Source organism: Anomaloglossus baeobatrachus, chromosome 1, assembly GCF_048569485.1.
Source record: "Anomaloglossus baeobatrachus isolate aAnoBae1 chromosome 1, aAnoBae1.hap1, whole genome shotgun sequence".
NCBI lineage: Eukaryota > Metazoa > Chordata > Amphibia > Anura > Aromobatidae > Anomaloglossus > Anomaloglossus baeobatrachus.
In genome coordinates, this window is record NC_134353.1 from 963,973,944 (window position 1) to 963,994,741 (window position 20,798).

At 40.9% G+C, this 20,798-nt stretch overlaps 1 protein-coding gene across 4 annotated transcripts in view; it reads left to right on the plus strand.

The window, feature by feature from the left end:
* CNTFR (ciliary neurotrophic factor receptor) overlaps positions 1–20,798 on the plus strand; it is a 624,317-nt gene that overhangs the window by 427,519 nt on the left and 176,000 nt on the right. For all 4 annotated transcript variants that reach the window (XM_075330032.1, XM_075330023.1, XM_075330008.1 and 1 more), the window contains one exon: positions 16,359–16,589. In XM_075330032.1, coding sequence (XP_075186147.1) covers positions 16,359–16,589 — 231 coding nt within the window. The remainder of the gene's footprint in view (positions 1–16,358; positions 16,590–20,798) is intronic.

Here is a 20,798-nt window from a genome sequence, read left to right on the forward strand (position 1 = left end):
TTGATTTGATGCCCTGACCAACCTTCTCCTACTCAGCCAGCCAACAAATATTGGACAGTAATCCACGGTCCACTTATCCTGTGGCCCTGTGACTTTCATGTCCCCATAAACAACCCGTAAAATGAATATCCGTGACAGGAGGTGAAATAAGTATTGAACACGTCACCAATTTTCTAACTGAATATATTTGTAAAGGTGCTTTTGACATAAATTTCTCAGCAGATGATGGTAACAACCTATCCAATCCACACAGGCAAAGAAATCAAACCATAGATGTCCATAAATTTTAATGTTAAAATGAGAAATGACACAAGGAAAAAGCTTTAAACACATGAAGAAAGAGAGGTGCAAAAAGCCCCGACACCAGCTTAAATCTATCAGTAATCAAAAAGCAATCCTGCCACTTAGTGAAAAATATCAGCTGGTTCTACTTATGACCTATAAAAAGGTGTCTTATTACCAAGGTGCCACACAAGAAACATCTTATGATGGGTAAAACTGGTGAGCTGTCACAAGACTTTCACCACCTTGTTGTTGCAAAACATACTGATGGAATTCGGTACAGAAGAATTTCTAATCTATGGAAGGTTCCAGTGAGCTCTGATGGGGCCATAATCTGAAAGTGGAAAGAACATAATTTCTCCATAAACCGGCCACGACCAGGTGCTCCCCGCAAGACTTCAGACAGAGGAGTGAAAAAAATCAGAAGAGTCGTCCAAGAGCCAATAACCACCTATGAAGATCTACAGAAAGACCTGAAATCAGTAGGTACAATTTTTTTTAAAAAAAGCAGTAAGTGATGCACTCCCTCTCCATAGTCTGTGTGCACACTCCTTTATGCACTCTCACCACGCAAGACTCCATTGTTGAACAAAAAGCAGGTTCAAATGTGTTTTAAAGCTTACTTCCCAACATTTAGACAAGTTTGTGAAAGATTGGGAGAATATAGTCTGGTCAGAGGAGACCAAAACGGAACTCTTCGGGGGCCATAATACACAGCATGTTTGGAGGCCAAAAGGCAACTCACCCCCAAAACACCAAAAGTGAAGTGTGGAGGTGGGGACATCATGGTGTGGGGCTATTTTTCAGCAGACAACACTGGTAAACTTCATATAATTGAAGGAAGAATGAATGGACAAATGTACCAAGACATTCCTGGTAAAGATCTGCTGCTGTCTACCAGGATAATGAAGATGAAACGAGGGCAGATATTTCAGCAGACAATGATCCCAAACACACGGCCAAGGAGACTACCAACTAGTGTCAAACAAAGAGAATAAATCTGCTTGAATGGCCGAGCCGATCACCGGAGCTGAATCCAATAGAAAATGTATGGAGGGAACTAAAGATCAGAGTTCCTTGAAGGACCCAGGACCTGCAGGATGTGAGGAGTGTGTGCGGAGGAATGGGGCCAAAATCCACCTGAGCAATGCAGGAGACTAGCGTCTCCATACAGTAGGAGGCTGGAAGATTCATCAGTAACAAAGGTGAAAGTACCAAGTATTAAATACATTTCGGTCACATGTTCAATACTTTTCCCTGTGTTATTTCTCATTATTACACATAACTTGATTTATGGACATCTCTGGTGATTTCTTTTCCTGTGTGGGTTGGATGGCTTGTTACCGATATCTGGTGAGAATTTCATGTCAATAACACATCTAGAAAAATATTTACTTAGAAAAGTGGTGATGTGTTCAATACTTATTTCACCTCCTGTATGATACCGCTATGAAGAGCATTAGCCCAGCAAACCCAACCACATGATCATACTTGGAGAGATCCTCGTGGGAGGGCTTATGTAAATGTGCTGCAGATAGGGATTGGAAGGTTTGTAAATGACAGATCGAAAGCACTGCTTATCCTGTGTGTAGAGCGCTGCTTATCCTGTGTGTGTAGAGCGCTGCTCATCCTGTGTGTGTAGAGCGCTGCTTATCCTGTGTGTGTAGAGCGCTGCTTATCCTGTGTGTGTAGAGCGCTGCTCATCCTGTGTGTGAAGAGCGCTGCTCATCCTGTGTGTGTAGAGCGCTGCTTATCCTGTGTGTGTAGAGCGCTGCTTATCCTGTGTGTGTAGAGCGCTGCTCATCCTGTGTGTGTAGAGCGCTGCTTATCGTGTGTGTGTAGAGCGCTGCTTATCCTGTGTGTAGAGCGCTGCTTATCCTGTGTGTGTAGAGCGCTGCTTATCCTGTGTGTGTAGAGCGCTGCTTATCGTGTGTGTGTAGAGCGCTGCTTATCCTGTGTGTGTAGAGCGCTGCTTATCCTGTGTGTATAGAGCGCTGCTTACCCTGTGTGTGTAGAGCGCTGCTTATCCTGTGTGTGTAGAGCGCTGCTTACCCTGTGTGTGTAGAGCGCTGCTTATCCTGTGTATGTAGAGTGCTGCTTATCCTGTGTGTGTAGAGCGCTGCTTATCCTGTGTGTAGAGCGCTGCTTATCCTGTGTGTGTAGAGCGCTGCTTATCCTGTGTGTGTAGAGCGCTGCTTATCCTGTGTGTGTAGAGCGCTGCTTATCCTGTGTGTAGAGCGCTGCTTATCCTGTGTGTAGAGCGCTGCTTATCCTGTGTGTGTAGAGCGCTGCTTATCCTGTGTGTGTAGAGCGCTGCTTATCCTGTGTGTGTAGAGCGCTGCTTATCCTGTGTGTGTAGAGTGTTGTTCAGCCTGTGTGTATAGAGCACTGCTTATCCTGTGTGTGTAGAGCGCTGCTTATCCTGTGTGTGTAGAGCGCTGCTTATCTTGTGTGTGTAGAGCGCTGCTTATCCTGTCTGTGTAGAGCGCTGCCCATCCTGTGTGTGTAGAGCGCTGCTCATCCTGTGTGTGTAGAGCGCTGCTTATCCTGTGTGTGTAGAGCGCTGCTTATCCTGTGTGTGTAGAGCGCTGCTTATCCTGTGTGTGTAGAGCGCTGCTTATCCTGTGTGTAGAGCGCTGCTTATCCTGTGTGTGTAGAGCGCTGCTTATCCTGTGTGTGTAGAGCGCTGCCCATCCTGTGTGTGTAGAGCGCTGCTTATCCTGTGTGTGTAGAGCGCTGCTTATCCTGTGTGTGTAGAGCGCTGCTTATCCTGTGTGTGTAGAGCGCTGCCCATCCTGTGTGTAGAGCGCTGCTTATCCTGTGTGTGTAGAGCGCTGCTTATCCTGTGTGTGTAGAGCGCTGCCCATCCTGTGTGTGTAGAGCGCTGCTTATCCTGTGTGTGTAGAGCGCTGCCCATCCTGTGTGTAGAGCGCTGCTCATCCTGTGTGTGTAGAGCGCTGCTTATCCTGTGTGTGTAGAGCGCTGCTTATCCTGTGTGTGTAGAGCGCTGCTTATCCTGTGTGTGTAGAGCGCTGCTTATCCTGTGTGTAGAGCGCTGCTTATCCTGTGTGTGTAGAGCGCTGCTTATCCTGTGTGTGTAGAGCGCTGCCCATCCTGTGTGTGTAGAGCGCTGCTCATCCTGTGTGTGTAGAGCGCTGCTTATCCTGTGTGTGTAGAGCGCTGCTTATCCTGTGTGTGTAGAGCGCTGCTTATCCTGTGTGTGTAGAGCGCTGCTTATCCTGTGTGTGTAGAGCGCTGCTTATCCTGTGTGTGTAGAGCGCTGCCCATCCTGTGTGTGTAGAGCGCTGCTCATCCTGTGTGTGTAGAGCGCTGCTTATCCTGTGTGTGTAGAGCGCTGCTTATCCTGTGTGTGTAGAGCGCTGCTTATCCTGTGTGTGTAGAGCGCTGCTTATCCTGTGTGTAGAGCGCTGCTTATCCTGTGTGTGTAGAGCGCTGCTTATCCTGTGTGTGTAGAGCGCTGCTTATCCTGTGTGTGTAGAGCGCTGCTTATCCTGTGTGTGTAGAGCGCTGCTTATCCTGTGTGTGTAGAGCGCTGCTTATCCTGTGTGTGTAGAGCGCTGCCCATCCTGTGTGTGTAGAGCGCTGCTCATCCTGTGTGTGTAGAGCGCTGCTTATCCTGTGTGTGTAGAGCGCTGCTTATCCTGTGTGTGTAGAGCGCTGCTTATCCTGTGTGTGTAGAGCGCTGCTTATCCTGTGTGTAGAGCGCTGCTTATCCTGTGTGTGTAGAGCGCTGCTTATCCTGTGTGTGTAGAGTGTTGTTCAGCCTGTGTGTAGGGTGGGATCACGGATCTGACTCCCGGCCACCATGCTATGAGCTGCTGTCGTACTACTACTCCCAGCATACCCCGGCTTGCTCAGGTACAGCTGCAGATGGTGAATTGCTGTTGTTTCTTTATTATCTCTGCTGTAGTAGAATTCCCTCGTGTTCCTCCAAGGAGCCGCTTCCCCTGATCTCATCTCTTGTTCCCTGGAGGAGGCGCTGCTGATCTCCAGACAAGAAAACAATTAGTGTGACACTTTAATTAAGAGATGCTGCGCAAGACCCCGGAAAGCTGCGCTGCATCGTCCTGCGCCGCTCAGTGATTACAGGCCAAACATTGTAACAATTCAATGATAATCTAATATATAAAGCTGAATGTGTGTATGTGTGTGTGAATGTGTGTATATGTCCGGGATTGCCATCCGCACCGTCGCAGCTGCAGCCACAAAATTTTGCACACTCACACTTCTGGACCCCGAGAGCGTCATAGACTATATTTTGAGGGGAAATTTTAACCCCGCACTTTACAGTTATTCACCAAAGAACCTGCCTCCATTAAAGCGAATGGAGCTGGGAGCCACAGTGCAGCCAGAACTTCAGAAGAATGCGCAGCCACGCCCTTATATGGAATGTTGGCGTGTCACAATGCAGCCAGGGAAAGAGACAGACACAGACAGGGAAAGAGGCAGAAACAGACAGGGAAAGAGGCAGACACAGACAGGGAAAGAGGCAGACACACACAGGGTAAGAGACAGACACAGACAGGGTAAGAGGCAGACACAGACAGGGAAAGAGGCAGACACAGACAGGGAAAGAGGCAGACACAGACAGGGAAAGAGGCAGACACAGACAGGGAAAGAGGCAGACACAGACAGGGAAAGAGGCAGACACAGACAGGGAAAGAGGCAGACACAGACAGGGAAAGAGGCAGACACAGACAGGGAAAGAAGCAGACACAGACAGGGAAAGAGGCAGACACAGACAGGGAAAGAGGCAGACACAGACGGAAAGAGGCAGACACAAATAGACAGACACAGACAAAGAGACTGACAGGGAAAGAGAGGGAAAGAGAGAGACAGGTTAAGAGACAGACACAGACAGGTAAAGAGACAGACTCAGACAAAGAGACAGAGACAGACACAGGGAAACAGACAGACAGGGAAAGAGAGGTAAAGAGAGAGACAGGGAAAGAGAGGGAAAGAGACAGACAGGGAAAGAGACAGACAGGGAAAGTGACAGAGATAGACAGACAATGAAAGAGATAGATACAGTTAGGTCCAGAAATCTTTGGCCAGTGACACAATTTTGGCGAGTTGGGCTCTGCATGCCACCACATTGGATTTGAAATGAAACCTCTACAACAGAATTCAAGTGCAGATTGTAACGTTTAATTTGAAGGTTTGAACAAAAATATCTGATACAAAATTGTAGGAATTGTCACATTTCTTTACAAACACTCCACATTTTAGGAGGTCAAAAGTAATTGGACAAATAAACCAAACTCAAAAAAATTTTTATTTTCAATATTTTGTTGCGAATCCTTTGGAGGCAATCACTGCCTTAAGTCTGGAACCCATGGACATCACCAAACGCTGGGTTTCCTCCTTCTTAATGCTTTGCCAGGCCTTTACAGCCGCAGCCTTCAGGTCTTACTTGTTTGTGGGTCTTTCCGTCTTAAGTCTGGATTTGAGCAAGTGAAATGCATGCTCAATTGGGTTAAGATCTGGTGATTGACTTGGCCATTGCAGAATGTTCCACTTTTTTGCACTCATGAACTCCTGGGTAGCTTTGGCTGTATGCTTGGGGTCATTGTCCATCTGTACTATGAAGCGCCGTTCGATCAACTTTGCGGCATTTGGCTGAATCTGGGCTGAAAGTATATCCCGGTACACTTCAGAATTCATCCGGCTACTCTTGTCTGCTGTTATGTCATCAATAAACACAAGTGACCCAGTGCCATTGAAAGCCATGCATGCCCATGCCATCACGTTGCCTCCACCATGTTTTACAGAGGATGTGGTGTGCCTTGGATCATGTGCCGTTCCCTTTCTTCTCCAAACTTTTTTCTTCCCATCATTCTGGTACAGGTTGATCTTTGTCTCATCTGTCCATAGAATACTTTTCCAGAACTGAGCTGGCTTCATGAGGTGTTTTTCAGCAAATGTAACTCTGGCCTGTCTATTTTTGGAATTGATGAATGGTTTGCATCTAGATGTGAACCCTTTGTATTTACTTTCATGGAGTCTTCTCTTTACTGGTGACTTAGAGACAGATACACCTACTTCACTGAGAGTGTTCTGGACTTCAGTTGATGTTGTGAACGGGTTCTTCTTCACCAAAGAAAGTATGCGGCGATCATCCACCACTGTTGTCATCCGTGGACGCCCAGGCCTTTTTGAGTTCCCAAGCTCACCAGTCAATTCCTTTTTTCTCAGAATGTACCCGACTGTTGATTTTGCTACTCCAAGCATGTCTGCTATCTCTCTGATGGATTTTTTCTTTTTTTTCAGCCTCAGGATGTTCTGCTTCACCTCAATTGAGAGTTCCTTAGACCGCATGTTGTCTGGTCACAGCAACAGCTTCCAAATGCAAAACCACACACCTGTAATCAACCCCAGACCTTTTAACTACTTCATTGATTACAGGTTAACGAGGAAGACGCTTTCAGAGTTAATTGCAGCCCTTAGAGTCCCTTGTCCAATTACTTTTGGTCCCTTGAAAAAGAGGAGGCTATGCATTACAGAGCTATGATTCCTAAACCCTTTCTCCGATTTGGATGTGAAAACTCTCATATTGCAGCTGGGAGTGTGCACTTTCAGCCCATATTATATATAGAATTGTATTTCTGAACATGTTTTTGTAAACAGCTAAAATAACAAAACTTGTGTCACTGTCCAAATATTTCTGGCCCTGACTGTAGATAGACAGACAGGGAAAGAGATTGAGACAGATGGAGAAAGAGAAAGAGACAGACAGGGAAAGAGACAGACAGACAAAGAGAGATAGAGAGAGAGACAGACAGAGAAACATAGAGACAGTTACTATCCCGGGAATGTTAATACATTCTATTTTGTTAACAGCAGTTATTAACCCGGGTGAAGCCGGGGAGTACAGCTAGCATGTAATAAATAGTAACACTGTGTCTCATCTGTTACTGACGTTACTGAGCGCTGTACTCCGCTTTCTCCAGTGCCCCATAGACAACAATGGAGGAAAGGTGGAGAATGGGCAACGCTCTGCAGAGCCCCATTTTAGGATTACTGGGGGTCCCCCTGGTCGGACCCCAGCACTCAGGGTAACGCGCACTTCTGGGAGTTGCCTCAATTCCTAGCGCCCCCGTTCCCCCCGTGCCAGGCGGGGGCATCCGGTAATCTCATTAGTTCTCTCTGCGCAGCGTTGCAGCATTACATCACATGTAACCCACTGATAAATCCCATTAACCCTATTAGAGAGGAATATGGCTGACACCGCTCCGGCCTCCGGAAAATTAATAACCGTGCTCCTCATAAGGAATAATTATAAGTAAGATTGTGCTCGTCACAAAGCCAGCGCTGCGCCACTCACTGACACCCGCTCACATCTGCTCCGGATTATCTGCGGTCACTGATGTCATCTGCTCTCACTTCACTATTCTAATAAGTAATTGGGAAGAAGAAGCTGGCGACGGAGAAAAGAAACCCGAAAAATGGTGGTTATAAAAAGAAAAAAGCCGCGACCTAGTGTATACTGCCATGTACACAGAGGATAGAAGCAAGACCGAGACATGCGGATTATACCTGGAGAGCGGTATTATAGGAAGTATATTGCAGTACATAGGGGCAGTATTATAGTAGTTATATTCTGTACATAGGGGCAGTATTATAGTAGTTCTATTCCTGTACATAGGAGCAGTATTATAGTAGTTATATTCTTGTATATAGGGGGCAGTATTATAGTAGTTGTATTCCTGTACATAGGAGCAGTATTATAGTAGTTATATTCTTGTATATAGGGGGCAGTATTATAGTAGTTATATTCTTGTACATAGGGACAGTATTATAGTAGTTATATTCTTGTATATAGGAGCACTATTATAGTAGTTATATTCCTGTATTTAGGGGGCAGTATTATAGTAGTTATATTCTTGTACATAGGGGCAGTATTATAGTAGTTATATTCTTGTACATAGGGGCAGTATTATAGTAGTTATATTCTTGTATATAGGAGCAGTATTATAGTAGTTATATTCTTGTATATAGGAGCAGTATTATAGTAGTTATATTCTTGTACATAGGAGCAGTATTATAGTAGTTATATTCTTGTACATAGGAGCAGTATTATAGTAGTTATATTCTTGTATATAGGAGCAGTATTATAGTAGTTATATTCTTGTACATAGGGGCAGTATTATAGTAGTTATATTCTTGTATATAGGGGGCAGTATTATAGTAGTTATATTCTTGTACATAGGGGCAGTATTATAGTAGTTATATTCTTGTATATAGGGGGCAGTATTATAGTAGTTATATTCTTGTACATAAGGGGCAGTATTATAGAAGTTATATTCTTGTACATAGGGGTCAGTATTATAGTAGTTATATTCTTGTACATAGGAGGCAGTATTATAGTAGTTATATTCTTGTATATAGGGGGCAGTATTATAGTAGTTATATTCTTGTACATAGGGGTCAGTATTATAGTAGTTATATTCTTGTACATAGGGGCAGTATTATAGTAGTTATATTCTTGTACTTAGGGGGCAGTATTATAGTAGTTATATTCTTGTACATAGGGGCAGTATTATAGTAGTTATATTCTTGTACTTAGGGGGCAGTATTATAGTAGTTATATTCTTGTACATAGGGGCAGTATTATAGTAGTTATATTCTTTTACATAGGGGGAAGTATTATAGTAGTTATATTCTTGTACATAGGAGCAGTATTATAGTAGTTATATTCTTGTACATAGGGGCAGTATTATAGTAGTTATATTCTTGTACATAGGGGCAGTATTATAGTAGTTATATTCTTGTACATAGGGGGCAGTATTATAGTAGTTATATTCTTGTACATAGGGGTCAGTATTATAGTAGTTATATTCTTGTACATAGGGGCAGTATTATAGTAGTTATATTCTTGTACTTAGGGGGCAGTATTATAGTAGTTATATTCTTGTACATAGGGGCAGTATTATAGTACCGTAGTTATATTCTTGTACATAGGGGGAAGTATTATAGTAGTTATATTCTTGTACAAAGGAGCAGTATTATAGTAGTTATATTCTTGTACATAGGGGCAGTATTATAGAAATTATATTCTTGTACATAGGGGGCAGTATTATAGTAGTTATATTCTTGTACATAGGGGGCAGTATTATAGTAGTTATATTCTTGTATATAGGGGACAGTATTATAGTAGTTATATTCTTGTACATAGGAGCAGTATTATAGTAGTTATATTCTTGTACATAGGGGGAAGTATTATAGTAGTTATATTCTTGTACATTGGGGCAGTATTATAGTAGTTATATTCTTGTACATAGGGGGCAGTATTATAGTATTTGTATTCTTGTACTTAGGGGACAGTATTATAGTAGTTATATTCTTGTACATAGGGGCAGAATTATAGTAGTTATATTCTTGTACATAGGGGGCAGTATTATAGTAGTTATATTCTTGTACTTAGGGGGCAGTATTATAGTAGTTATATTCTTGTACATAGGGCAGAATTATAGTAGTTATATTCTTGTACATAGGAGCAGTATTATAGTAGTTATATTCTTGTACATAGGGGGAAGTATTATAGTAGTTATATTCTTGTACATAGGGGCAGTATTATAGTAGTTATATTCTTGTACATAGGGGGCAGTATTATAGTAGTTATATTCTTGTATATAGGAGGCAGTATTATAGTAGTTATATTCTTGTACATAGGAGCAGTATTATAGTAGTTATATTCTTGTACATAGGGGCAGTATTATAGTAGTGTTATTCTTGTACATAGGGGGCAGTATTATAGTAGTGTTATTCTTGTACATAGGGGGCAGTATTATAGTAGTTATATTCTTTTACATAGGCGCAGTATTATAGTAGTTATATTCTTGTACATAGGGGCAGTATTATAGTAGTTATATTCTTGTACATAGAGGGCAGTATTGTAGTAGTTATATTCTTGTACATAGAGGGCAGTATTGTAGTAGTTATATTCTTGTACATAGGGAGCAGTATTATAGTAGTTATATTCTTGTACATAGGGGCAGTATTATAGCAGTTATATTCCTGTACATAGGGGCAGTATTATAGTAGTTATATTCTTGTACATAGGGGCAGTATTATAGTAGTTATATTCTTGTATATAGGGGCAGTATTATAGTAGTTATATTCTTATACATAGGAGCAGTATTATAGTAGTTATATTCCTGTACATAGGGGGCAGTATTATAGTAGTTATATTCTTGTATATAGGAGCAGTATTATAGTAGTTATATTCTTGTATATAGGGGCAGTATTATAGCAGTTATATTCCTGTACATAGGGGCAGTATTATAGCAGTTATATTCCTGTACATAGGGGCAGTATTATAGTAGTTATATTCTTGTACATAGGGGCAGTATTATAGTAGTTATATTCTTGTACATAGGGGCAGTATTATAGCAGTTATATTCCTGTACATAGGGGCAGTATTATAGTAGTTATATTCTTGTACATAGGGGCAGTATTATAGTAGTTATATTCTTGTATATAGGGGCAGTATTATAGTAGTTATATTCTTATACATAGGAGCAGTATTATAGTAGTTATATTCCTGTACATAGGGGGCAGTATTATAGTAGTTATATTCTTGTATATAGGAGCAGTATTATAGTAGTTATATTCTTGTATATAGGAGCAGTATTATAGTAGTTATATTCTTGTATATAGGAGCAGTATTATAGTAGTTATATTCTTGTACATAGGAGCAGTATTATAGTAGTTATATTCTTGTACATAGGAGCAGTATTATAGTAGTTATATTCTTGTATATAGGAGCAGTATTATAGTAGTTATATTCTTGTACATAGGGGCAGTATTATAGTAGTTATATTCTTGTATATAGGGGGCAGTATTATAGTAGTTATATTCTTGTACATAGGGGCAGTATTATAGTAGTTATATTCTTGTATATAGGGGGCAGTATTATAGTAGTTATATTCTTGTACATAAGGGGCAGTATTATAGAAGTTATATTCTTGTACATAGGGGTCAGTATTATAGTAGTTATATTCTTGTACATAGGAGGCAGTATTATAGTAGTTATATTCTTGTATATAGGGGGCAGTATTATAGTAGTTATATTCTTGTACATAGGGGTCAGTATTATAGTAGTTATATTCTTGTACATAGGGGCAGTATTATAGTAGTTATATTCTTGTACTTAGGGGGCAGTATTATAGTAGTTATATTCTTGTACATAGGGGCAGTATTATAGTAGTTATATTCTTGTACTTAGGGGGCAGTATTATAGTAGTTATATTCTTGTACATAGGGGCAGTATTATAGTAGTTATATTCTTTTACATAGGGGGAAGTATTATAGTAGTTATATTCTTGTACATAGGAGCAGTATTATAGTAGTTATATTCTTGTACATAGGGGCAGTATTATAGTAGTTATATTCTTGTACATAGGGGCAGTATTATAGTAGTTATATTCTTGTACATAGGGGGCAGTATTATAGTAGTTATATTCTTGTACATAGGGGTCAGTATTATAGTAGTTATATTCTTGTACATAGGGGCAGTATTATAGTAGTTATATTCTTGTACTTAGGGGGCAGTATTATAGTAGTTATATTCTTGTACATAGGGGCAGTATTATAGTACCGTAGTTATATTCTTGTACATAGGGGGAAGTATTATAGTAGTTATATTCTTGTACAAAGGAGCAGTATTATAGTAGTTATATTCTTGTACATAGGGGCAGTATTATAGAAATTATATTCTTGTACATAGGGGGCAGTATTATAGTAGTTATATTCTTGTACATAGGGGGCAGTATTATAGTAGTTATATTCTTGTATATAGGGGACAGTATTATAGTAGTTATATTCTTGTACATAGGAGCAGTATTATAGTAGTTATATTCTTGTACATAGGGGGAAGTATTATAGTAGTTATATTCTTGTACATAGGGGCAGTATTATAGTAGTTATATTCTTGTACATAGGGGGCAGTATTATAGTATTTGTATTCTTGTACTTAGGGGACAGTATTATAGTAGTTATATTCTTGTACATAGGGGCAGAATTATAGTAGTTATATTCTTGTACATAGGGGGCAGTATTATAGTAGTTATATTCTTGTACTTAGGGGGCAGTATTATAGTAGTTATATTCTTGTACATAGGGCAGAATTATAGTAGTTATATTCTTGTACATAGGAGCAGTATTATAGTAGTTATATTCTTGTACATAGGGGGAAGTATTATAGTAGTTATATTCTTGTACATAGGGGCAGTATTATAGTAGTTATATTCTTGTACTTAGGGGGCAGTATTATAGTAGTTATATTCTTGTATATAGGAGGCAGTATTATAGTAGTTATATTCTTGTACATAGGAGCAGTATTATAGTAGTTATATTCTTGTACATAGGGGCAGTATTATAGTAGTGTTATTCTTGTACATAGGGGGCAGTATTATAGTAGTGTTATTCTTGTACATAGGGGGCAGTATTATAGTAGTTATATTCTTTTACATAGGCGCAGTATTATAGTAGTTATATTCTTGTACATAGGGGCAGTATTATAGTAGTTATATTCTTGTACATAGAGGGCAGTATTGTAGTAGTTATATTCTTGTACATAGAGGGCAGTATTGTAGTAGTTATATTCTTGTACATAGGGAGCAGTATTATAGTAGTTATATTCTTGTACATAGGGGCAGTATTATAGCAGTTATATTCCTGTACATAGGGGCAGTATTATAGTAGTTATATTCTTGTACATAGGGGCAGTATTATAGTAGTTATATTCTTGTATATAGGGGCAGTATTATAGTAGTTATATTCTTATACATAGGAGCAGTATTATAGTAGTTATATTCCTGTACATAGGGGGCAGTATTATAGTAGTTATATTCTTGTATATAGGAGCAGTATTATAGTAGTTATATTCTTGTATATAGGGGCAGTATTATAGCAGTTATATTCCTGTACATAGGGGCAGTATTATAGCAGTTATATTCCTGTACATAGGGGCAGTATTATAGTAGTTATATTCTTGTACATAGGGGCAGTATTATAGTAGTTATATTCTTGTATATAGGGGCAGTATTATAGTAGTTATATTCTTATACATAGGAGCAGTATTATAGTAGTTATATTCCTGTACATAGGGGGCAGTATTATAGTAGTTATATTCTTGTATATAGGAGCAGTATTATAGTAGTTATATTCTTGTATATAGGGGCAGTATTATAGTAGCTATATTCTTGTACATAGGAGCAGTATTATAGTAGTTATATTCCTGTACATAGGAGCAGTATTATAGTAGTTATATTCCTGTACATAGGGGCAGTATTATAGTAGTTATATTCTTGTATATAGGAGCAGTATTATAGTAGTTATATTCTTGTATATAGGGGCAGTATTATAGTAGCTATATTCTTGTACATAGGAGCAGTATTATAGTAGTTATATTCCTGTACATAGGAGCAGTATTATAGTAGTTATATTCTTGTACATAGGGGCAGTATTATAGCAGTTATATTCCTGTACATAGGGGCAGTATTATAGTAGTTATATTCTTGTACATAGGGGCAGTATTATAGTAGTTATATTCTTGTATATAGGGGCAGTATTATAGTAGTTATATTCTTATACATAGGAGCAGTATTATAGTAGTTATATTCCTGTACATAGGGGGCAGTATTATAGTAGTTATATTCTTGTATATAGGAGCAGTATTATAGTAGTTATATTCTTGTATATAGGGGCAGTATTATAGTAGCTATATTCTTGTACATAGGAGCAGTATTATAGTAGTTATATTCCTGTACATAGGAGCAGTATTATAGTAGTTATATTCCTGTACATAGGGGCAGTATTATAGTAGCTATATTCTTGTACATAGGGGCAGTATTATAGTAGTTATATTCTTGTATATAGGAGCAGTATTATAGTAGTTATATTCTTGTATATAGGGGCAGTATTATAGTAGCTATATTCTTGTACATAGGAGCAGTATTATAGTAGTTATATTCCTGTACATAGGAGCAGTATTATAGTAGTTATATTCCTGTACATAGGGGCAGTATTATAGTAGTTATATTCCTGTACATAGGGGGCAGTATTATAGTAGTTATATTCTTGTACATAGGAGCAGTATTATAGTAGTTATATTCCTGTACATAGGGGCAGTATTATAGTAGCTATATTCTTGTATACAGGAGCAGTATTATAGTAGTTATATTCTTGTACATAGGGGCAGTATTATAGTAGGTATATTCTTGTACATAGGAGCAGTATTATAGTAGTTATATTCTTGTACATAGGGGGGCAGTATTATAGTAGTTATATTCTTGTACATAGGGGGCAGTATTATAGCAGTTATATTCCTGTACATAGGGGAAGTATTATAGTAGTTATATTCTTGTACATAGGGGCAGTATTATAGTAGTTATATTCTTGTATATAGGGGCAGTATTATAGTAGTTATATTCTTATACATAGGAGCAGTATTATAGCAGTTATATTCCTGTACATAGGGGCAGTATTATAGTAGTTATATTCTTGTACATAGGGGCAGTATTATAGTAGTTATATTCTTGTATATAGGGGCAGTATTATAGTAGTTATATTCTTATACATAGGAGCAGTATTATAGTAGTTATATTCCTGTACATAGGGGCAGTATTATAGTAGTTATATTCTTGTACATAGGGGCAGTATTATAGGAGTTATATTCTTGTACATAGGGGCAGTATTATAGTAGTTATATTCTTGTACATAGGGGCAGTATTATAGTAGTTATATTCTTGTACATAGGGGCAATGTTATAGTAGTTATATTCTTGTACATAGGGGCAGTATTATAGTAGTTATATTCTTGTACATAGGGGCAATGTTATAGTAGTTATATTCTTGTATATAGGGGCAGTATTATAGTAGTTATATTCTTGTACATAGGGGGCAGTGTTATAGTAGTTATATTCTTGTACATAGGAGCAGTATTATAGTAGTTATATTCTTGTATATATGGGGCAGTATTATAGTAGTTATATTCTTGTACATAGGGCAGTATTATAGTAGTTATATTCTTGTATATAGGGAGCAGTATTATAGTAGTTATATTCTTGTACATAGGGGCAGTATTATAGGAGTTATATTCTTGTACATAGGGGCAGTATTATAGTAGTTATATTCTTGTATATAGGGGCAGTATTATAGTAGTTATATTCTTGTACATAGGGGGCAGTATTATAGTAGTTATATTCTTGTACATAGGGGCAGTGTTATAGTAGTTATATTCTTGTACATAGGGGGCAGTATTATAGTAGTGTTATTCTTGTATATAGGGGCAGTATTATAGTAGTTATATTCTTGTATATAGGGGCAGTATTATAGTAGTTATATTCTTGTACATAGGAGTAGTATTATAGTAGTTATATTCTTGTACATAGGGGGCAGTATTATAGTAGTTATATTCTTGTATATAGGGGCAGTATTATAGTAGTTATATTCTTGTACATAGGAGCAGTATTATAGTAGTTATATTCTTGTACATAGGGTCAGTATTATAGTAGTTATATTCTTGTACATAGCGGCAGTATTATAGTAGTTATATTCTTGTACATAGGGGCAGTATTATAGGAGTTATATTCTTGTACATAGGGGCAGTATTATAGGAGTTATATTCTTGTACATAGGGGCAGTATTATAGTAGTTATATTCTTGTATATAGGGGCAGTATTATAGTAGTTATATTCTTGTACATAGGGGGCAGTATTATAGTAGTTATATTCTTGTACATAGGGGCAGTGTTATAGTAGTTATATTCTTGTACATAGGGGGCAGTATTATAGTAGTGTTATTCTTGTACATAGGGGGCAGTATTATACTAGCTATATTTTTGTATATAGGAGCGTCATCTATACGGAGCTCTGGTGTCATCCATACAGAGTGATGGGATAATAGTGAGTCTGTTCTATGTATCTATCCGATGGGTGGACCGTCACCACTACTGCCGATGATGGTGCTGTTGATGATGATGGCTTCGAGTCCAGTAACGTTTCTGTGCTTTTGTCCTCCGCCGTCTCATCCCCGCTCTTGTATTTCTTGCAGATTCTCACTTCCAGTATGAGAAGATTGGCTCTAATGTAGTAATAAAGTGCGGCAGCATGGACCCGGACGCTGCCGTCACGTGGACGGTCAACGGAACGGATATCGACAATTCCCAGCTGAACGGCTCGGCTCTTCTTCTCCATAATGTGGATTTATCGCACAGTGGCTTATACTCGTGTTTTGAAGGGTCCTCGTGGCAGCTCTGGCACCAGACCAGCCTGAGAGTGGGGCGTGAGTATCTCATGTATAAATGATACCGTCTGATAATACAGAAATCCCGAGGTGTCGGAGCCTCCAGAGCCCGAGCGGTCTCACATGCACCAGTATGTAAAGAGATAGTAAGACGAAAGCTGGAGCACCTTACCAGCAGTCTCATCATTCCCTGTAGCCTGGGCTCGTGCTCCTTCCATTGATTCTGAGTGATCAGACTGTGGCCATGTTCTATGGAAAGCGGCCATCAGTGTTATGTGAGACCCCTGTAGGAGAGCTCAGGGGCTTTCTGTAGCCTTCGGCCTTTTCCTGCGCTCAGTTGTGCTCTAGTAGGACACAAAGGACAACTGGTCGTAGTTTGAGCAGATTTATCACGTCGCACATGGGATCACCGTGGGATATATATTGTTGTAGAGCTTTTCATTTTGGGGACATTTGTCTTGTTTGGCGCCGCTTCTCACCGCAGCTGTTTCCAATAGTGGCGCAGCAGCGCCTCCAGGTTCAGGCTCTGCTGATAGTACTGCTATAATCCGTCTCCTCCTGATACCTTTATGTGCATTAAGGGGATTGTCCTGGACTTTAAAAAACGATGAATATGGTAAAAATGTGACTTACGTGCTAAATCACCCTCCTTGAGACCTGTACACCCACATTACCACTGCAGCCAATCACTGTCTTAAGAAATGATGCTGTGTGTACCAGACAGCTGATGCCAGTGATTGGCTGCAGCGGTCTTATAGATGTGCAGCGGATTTACGTCGTGAGTGATATTTTATGGTATTGGACGACCCTTTAATGACATACACAGCTTCTTATCGATCATCATCCATCCTTGGAGAAGGTCTATCGAGACCTTCTCTGGAGGCTTCGCTCTGTGGAGAGTGGTCAGGATTGTCCTGGATCTGGACACAGGAAAGTGCAGGATTCTCATACTGATGGAGAAAAACCCTGACAATAATGAGACTTGTGCACGCCGGATATTGTCTGAAGGATTTCCCAGTGATTTTTACGAATCATAAATATTCAATGAACTTTTTATGAGTTTCTGAGCCTCAAGGTGCCAACATTACGGGAGGAGGAGAGGTGGAGGCCGCGCCGCTCTCTGTAGACATGACCCTTCCTCTTTCCTCTACCATGAGGCATACGTTCCCCAATCTCAGGGATTTAGATTCTTCTAGATCAAAGCTTAAGATAAATCCTTCCACAAGAATTAGTCTGTGGCGCTGCCGGACCAGAAATGTCCGATTGTTTACTGCACCTTGAAGGTGATAGATATGCAGGTTGCTCTTTGCATGGTTCTCAAGTCTCACCAAGTCTCCATGTAGTTGAATACTGAGGCACAGACGATGGATTTCTAGTAGCACCTTTAGTGAATGCATGAAGCGTGTACAGACTTGGTGCAAGCAGCCAGGAGGACCCTGGGTTGGGTCCATCGAGTAGCTGCCGGCTAGATAAGCGAGTTAAGGAAAGAGGTATTTAGTTGGGTCAGAGCCAGAGACACGGGGACAATGAAAAGTGACAAGCGGTATTGGAGATTTAAATAGGGCACTGTGCACCCCCATTGGCCACATAATGAGTCCTCCTATTGGTGACCGGAAACAGGGATTGACGGATCAGCAGGACCTTAAATTATTCATAGAGGAATCAGGAAACACTTCTCCAGTGGAGGCAGGCAGTACAAAAATACAAGATTCAGTAAGTTTGATGGTGGTGACTGGCCGCTGCTTCCAGTGGAGAATCAGGGAATATTCAGTAAGTTTGATGACGGTGACTGGCCGCTGCTTCCAGTGGAGAATCAGGGAATATTCAGTAAGTTTGATGACAGTGACTGGCTGCTGCTTCCATTGGAGGCAATTAGTACAGAATCAGGGAATATTCAGTAAGTTTGATGGTGGTGACTGGCCGCTGCTTCCAGTGGAGGCAATCATTGCAGAATCAGGAAGATTCAGTAAGTTTGATGGTGGTGACTGTCCGCTGCTTCCAGTGGAGGCAGCCAGTGCAGAATCAGGGAAGATTCAGTAAGTTTGATGGCGGTGACTGGCTGCTGCTTCCAGTGGAGGCATTCAGTGCAGAATCAGGGAATATTCAGTAAGTTTGATGGCGGTGACTGGCTGCTGCTTCCAGTGGAGGCAATCAGTGCTGAATCAGGGAAGAATCAGTAAGTTTGATGGCGGTGACTGGCTGCTGCTTCCAGTGGAGACAATCAGTGCAGAATCAGGAAGCTTCAGTAAGTTTGATGGTGGTGACTGGCTGCTGCTTCCAGTGGAGGCAGCCAGTGCAGAAATAGAAGATTCAGTAAGTTTGATGACGGTGACTGGTCGCTGATTCCCGTGGAGGCATTCAGTGCAGAATCAGGGAATATTCAGTAAGTTTGATGGCGGTGACTGGCTGCTGCTTCCAGTGGAGACAATCAGTGCAGAATCAGGGAATATTCAGTAAGTTTGATGGCGGTGACTGGCCGCTGCTTCCAGTGGAGGCAATCAGTGCTGAATCAGGGAAGAATCAGTAAGCATGATGACAGTGATTGGCTGCTGCTTCCAGTGGAGGCAATCAGTGCAGAATCAAGAAGCTTCAGTAAGTTTGTTGGTGGTGACTGGCCGCTGCTTCCAGTGGAGGCAATCAGTGCAGAATCAGGAAGCTTCAGTAAGTTTGTTGATGGTGACTGGCCGCTGCTTCCAGTGGAGGCAATCAGTGCAGAATCAGGAAGCTTCAGTAAGTTTGTTGGTGGTGACTGGCCGCTGCTTCCAGTGGAGGCAATCAGTGCAGAATCAGGAAGCTTCAGTAAGTTTGATGGTGGTGACTGGCCGCTGCTTCCAGTGGAGGCAATCAGTGCAGAATCAGGAAGCTTCAGTAAGTTTGATGGTGGTGACTGGCCGCTGCTTCCAGTGGAGGCAATTAGTGCAGAATCAGGGAAGAATCAGTAAGTATGATGACAGTGATTGGCTGCTGCTTCCACTGGAGGCATATTCAGTAAAGCCCCACAAGCGTCACACATAGCGATGTCGTTAGCGAGATCGCTGAAATGTCACAGATTTTGTGATACAACAGTGACCTCGCTAGCGATCTCGCTATGTGTGACACATAGCAGCGACCGTCTCCCGCTGCGATATCGCTGATTGTACCTGAACGTCCTAGTTCATTTTTTGATCGTTGGTGTCCCGCCAGGCATCATGCATCGCTGTGTTTTTGCGTTGTCTTTTCAGTGCCCGTCAGAATAGCTGCTGTGTGACAGGGTCCCAACGACTGCCGAGGATCGCTGTATCGTTGCTGCGTCGTTACTTAGATCTGCCTGTTTGACAGCTCACTAGTGACCATGTAGCAACGTACCAGCGATACTGACTAGGTCGTATCGTTGTCGGGATTGCAGGAACGTCGCTACGTGTAACAAGACCCTAAGTTTTATGGTTGTGACTGGCCGCTGCTTCCAGTGGAGGCAATCAGTGCATAAACAGGAAATATTCAGTAAGTTTGATGGCGGTGACTGGCCCCTGCTTCCAGTGGAGGCATTCAGTGCAGAAACAGGGAAGATTCAGTAAGTTTCATGACGGTGACTGGCCGCTGCTTCCAGTGGAGGCAATCAGTGCATAAACAGGAAAGATTCAGTAAGTTTGATAGTGGTGACTGGCTGCTGCTTCCAGTGGAGGCAATCAGTGCAGAAACAGGGAATATTCAGTAAGTTTGATGACGGTGACTGGCCGCTGCTTTCAGTGGAGACAATCAGTGCAAAATCAGGAAAGATTTAGTAAGTTTGATGATGGTGACTGGCCGCTGCTTCCAGTGGAGGCAATCAGTTCATAAACAGGAAAGATTCAGTAAGTTTGATGGTGGTGACTGGCTGCTGTTTCCAGTGGAGGCATTCAGTGCATAAACAGGAAAGATTCAGTAAGTTTGATGACGGTGACTGGCCGCTGCTTCCAGTGGAGGCAATCAGTGCATAAACAGGAAAGATTCAGTAAGTTTGATGGTGGTGATTGGCTGCTGCTTCCAGTGGAGGCATTCAGTGCATAAACTGGAAAGATTCAGTAAGTTTGATGACGGTGACTGGCCGCTGCTTCCAGTGGAGACAATCAGTGCATAAACAGGAAAGATTCAGTAAGTTTGATGACGGTGACTGGCTGCTGCTTCCAGTGGAGGCAATCAGTGCATAATCAGGAAAGATTCAGTAAGTTTGATGACGGTGACTGGCTGCTGCTTCCAGTGGAGGCAATCTGTGCATAAACAGGAAAGATT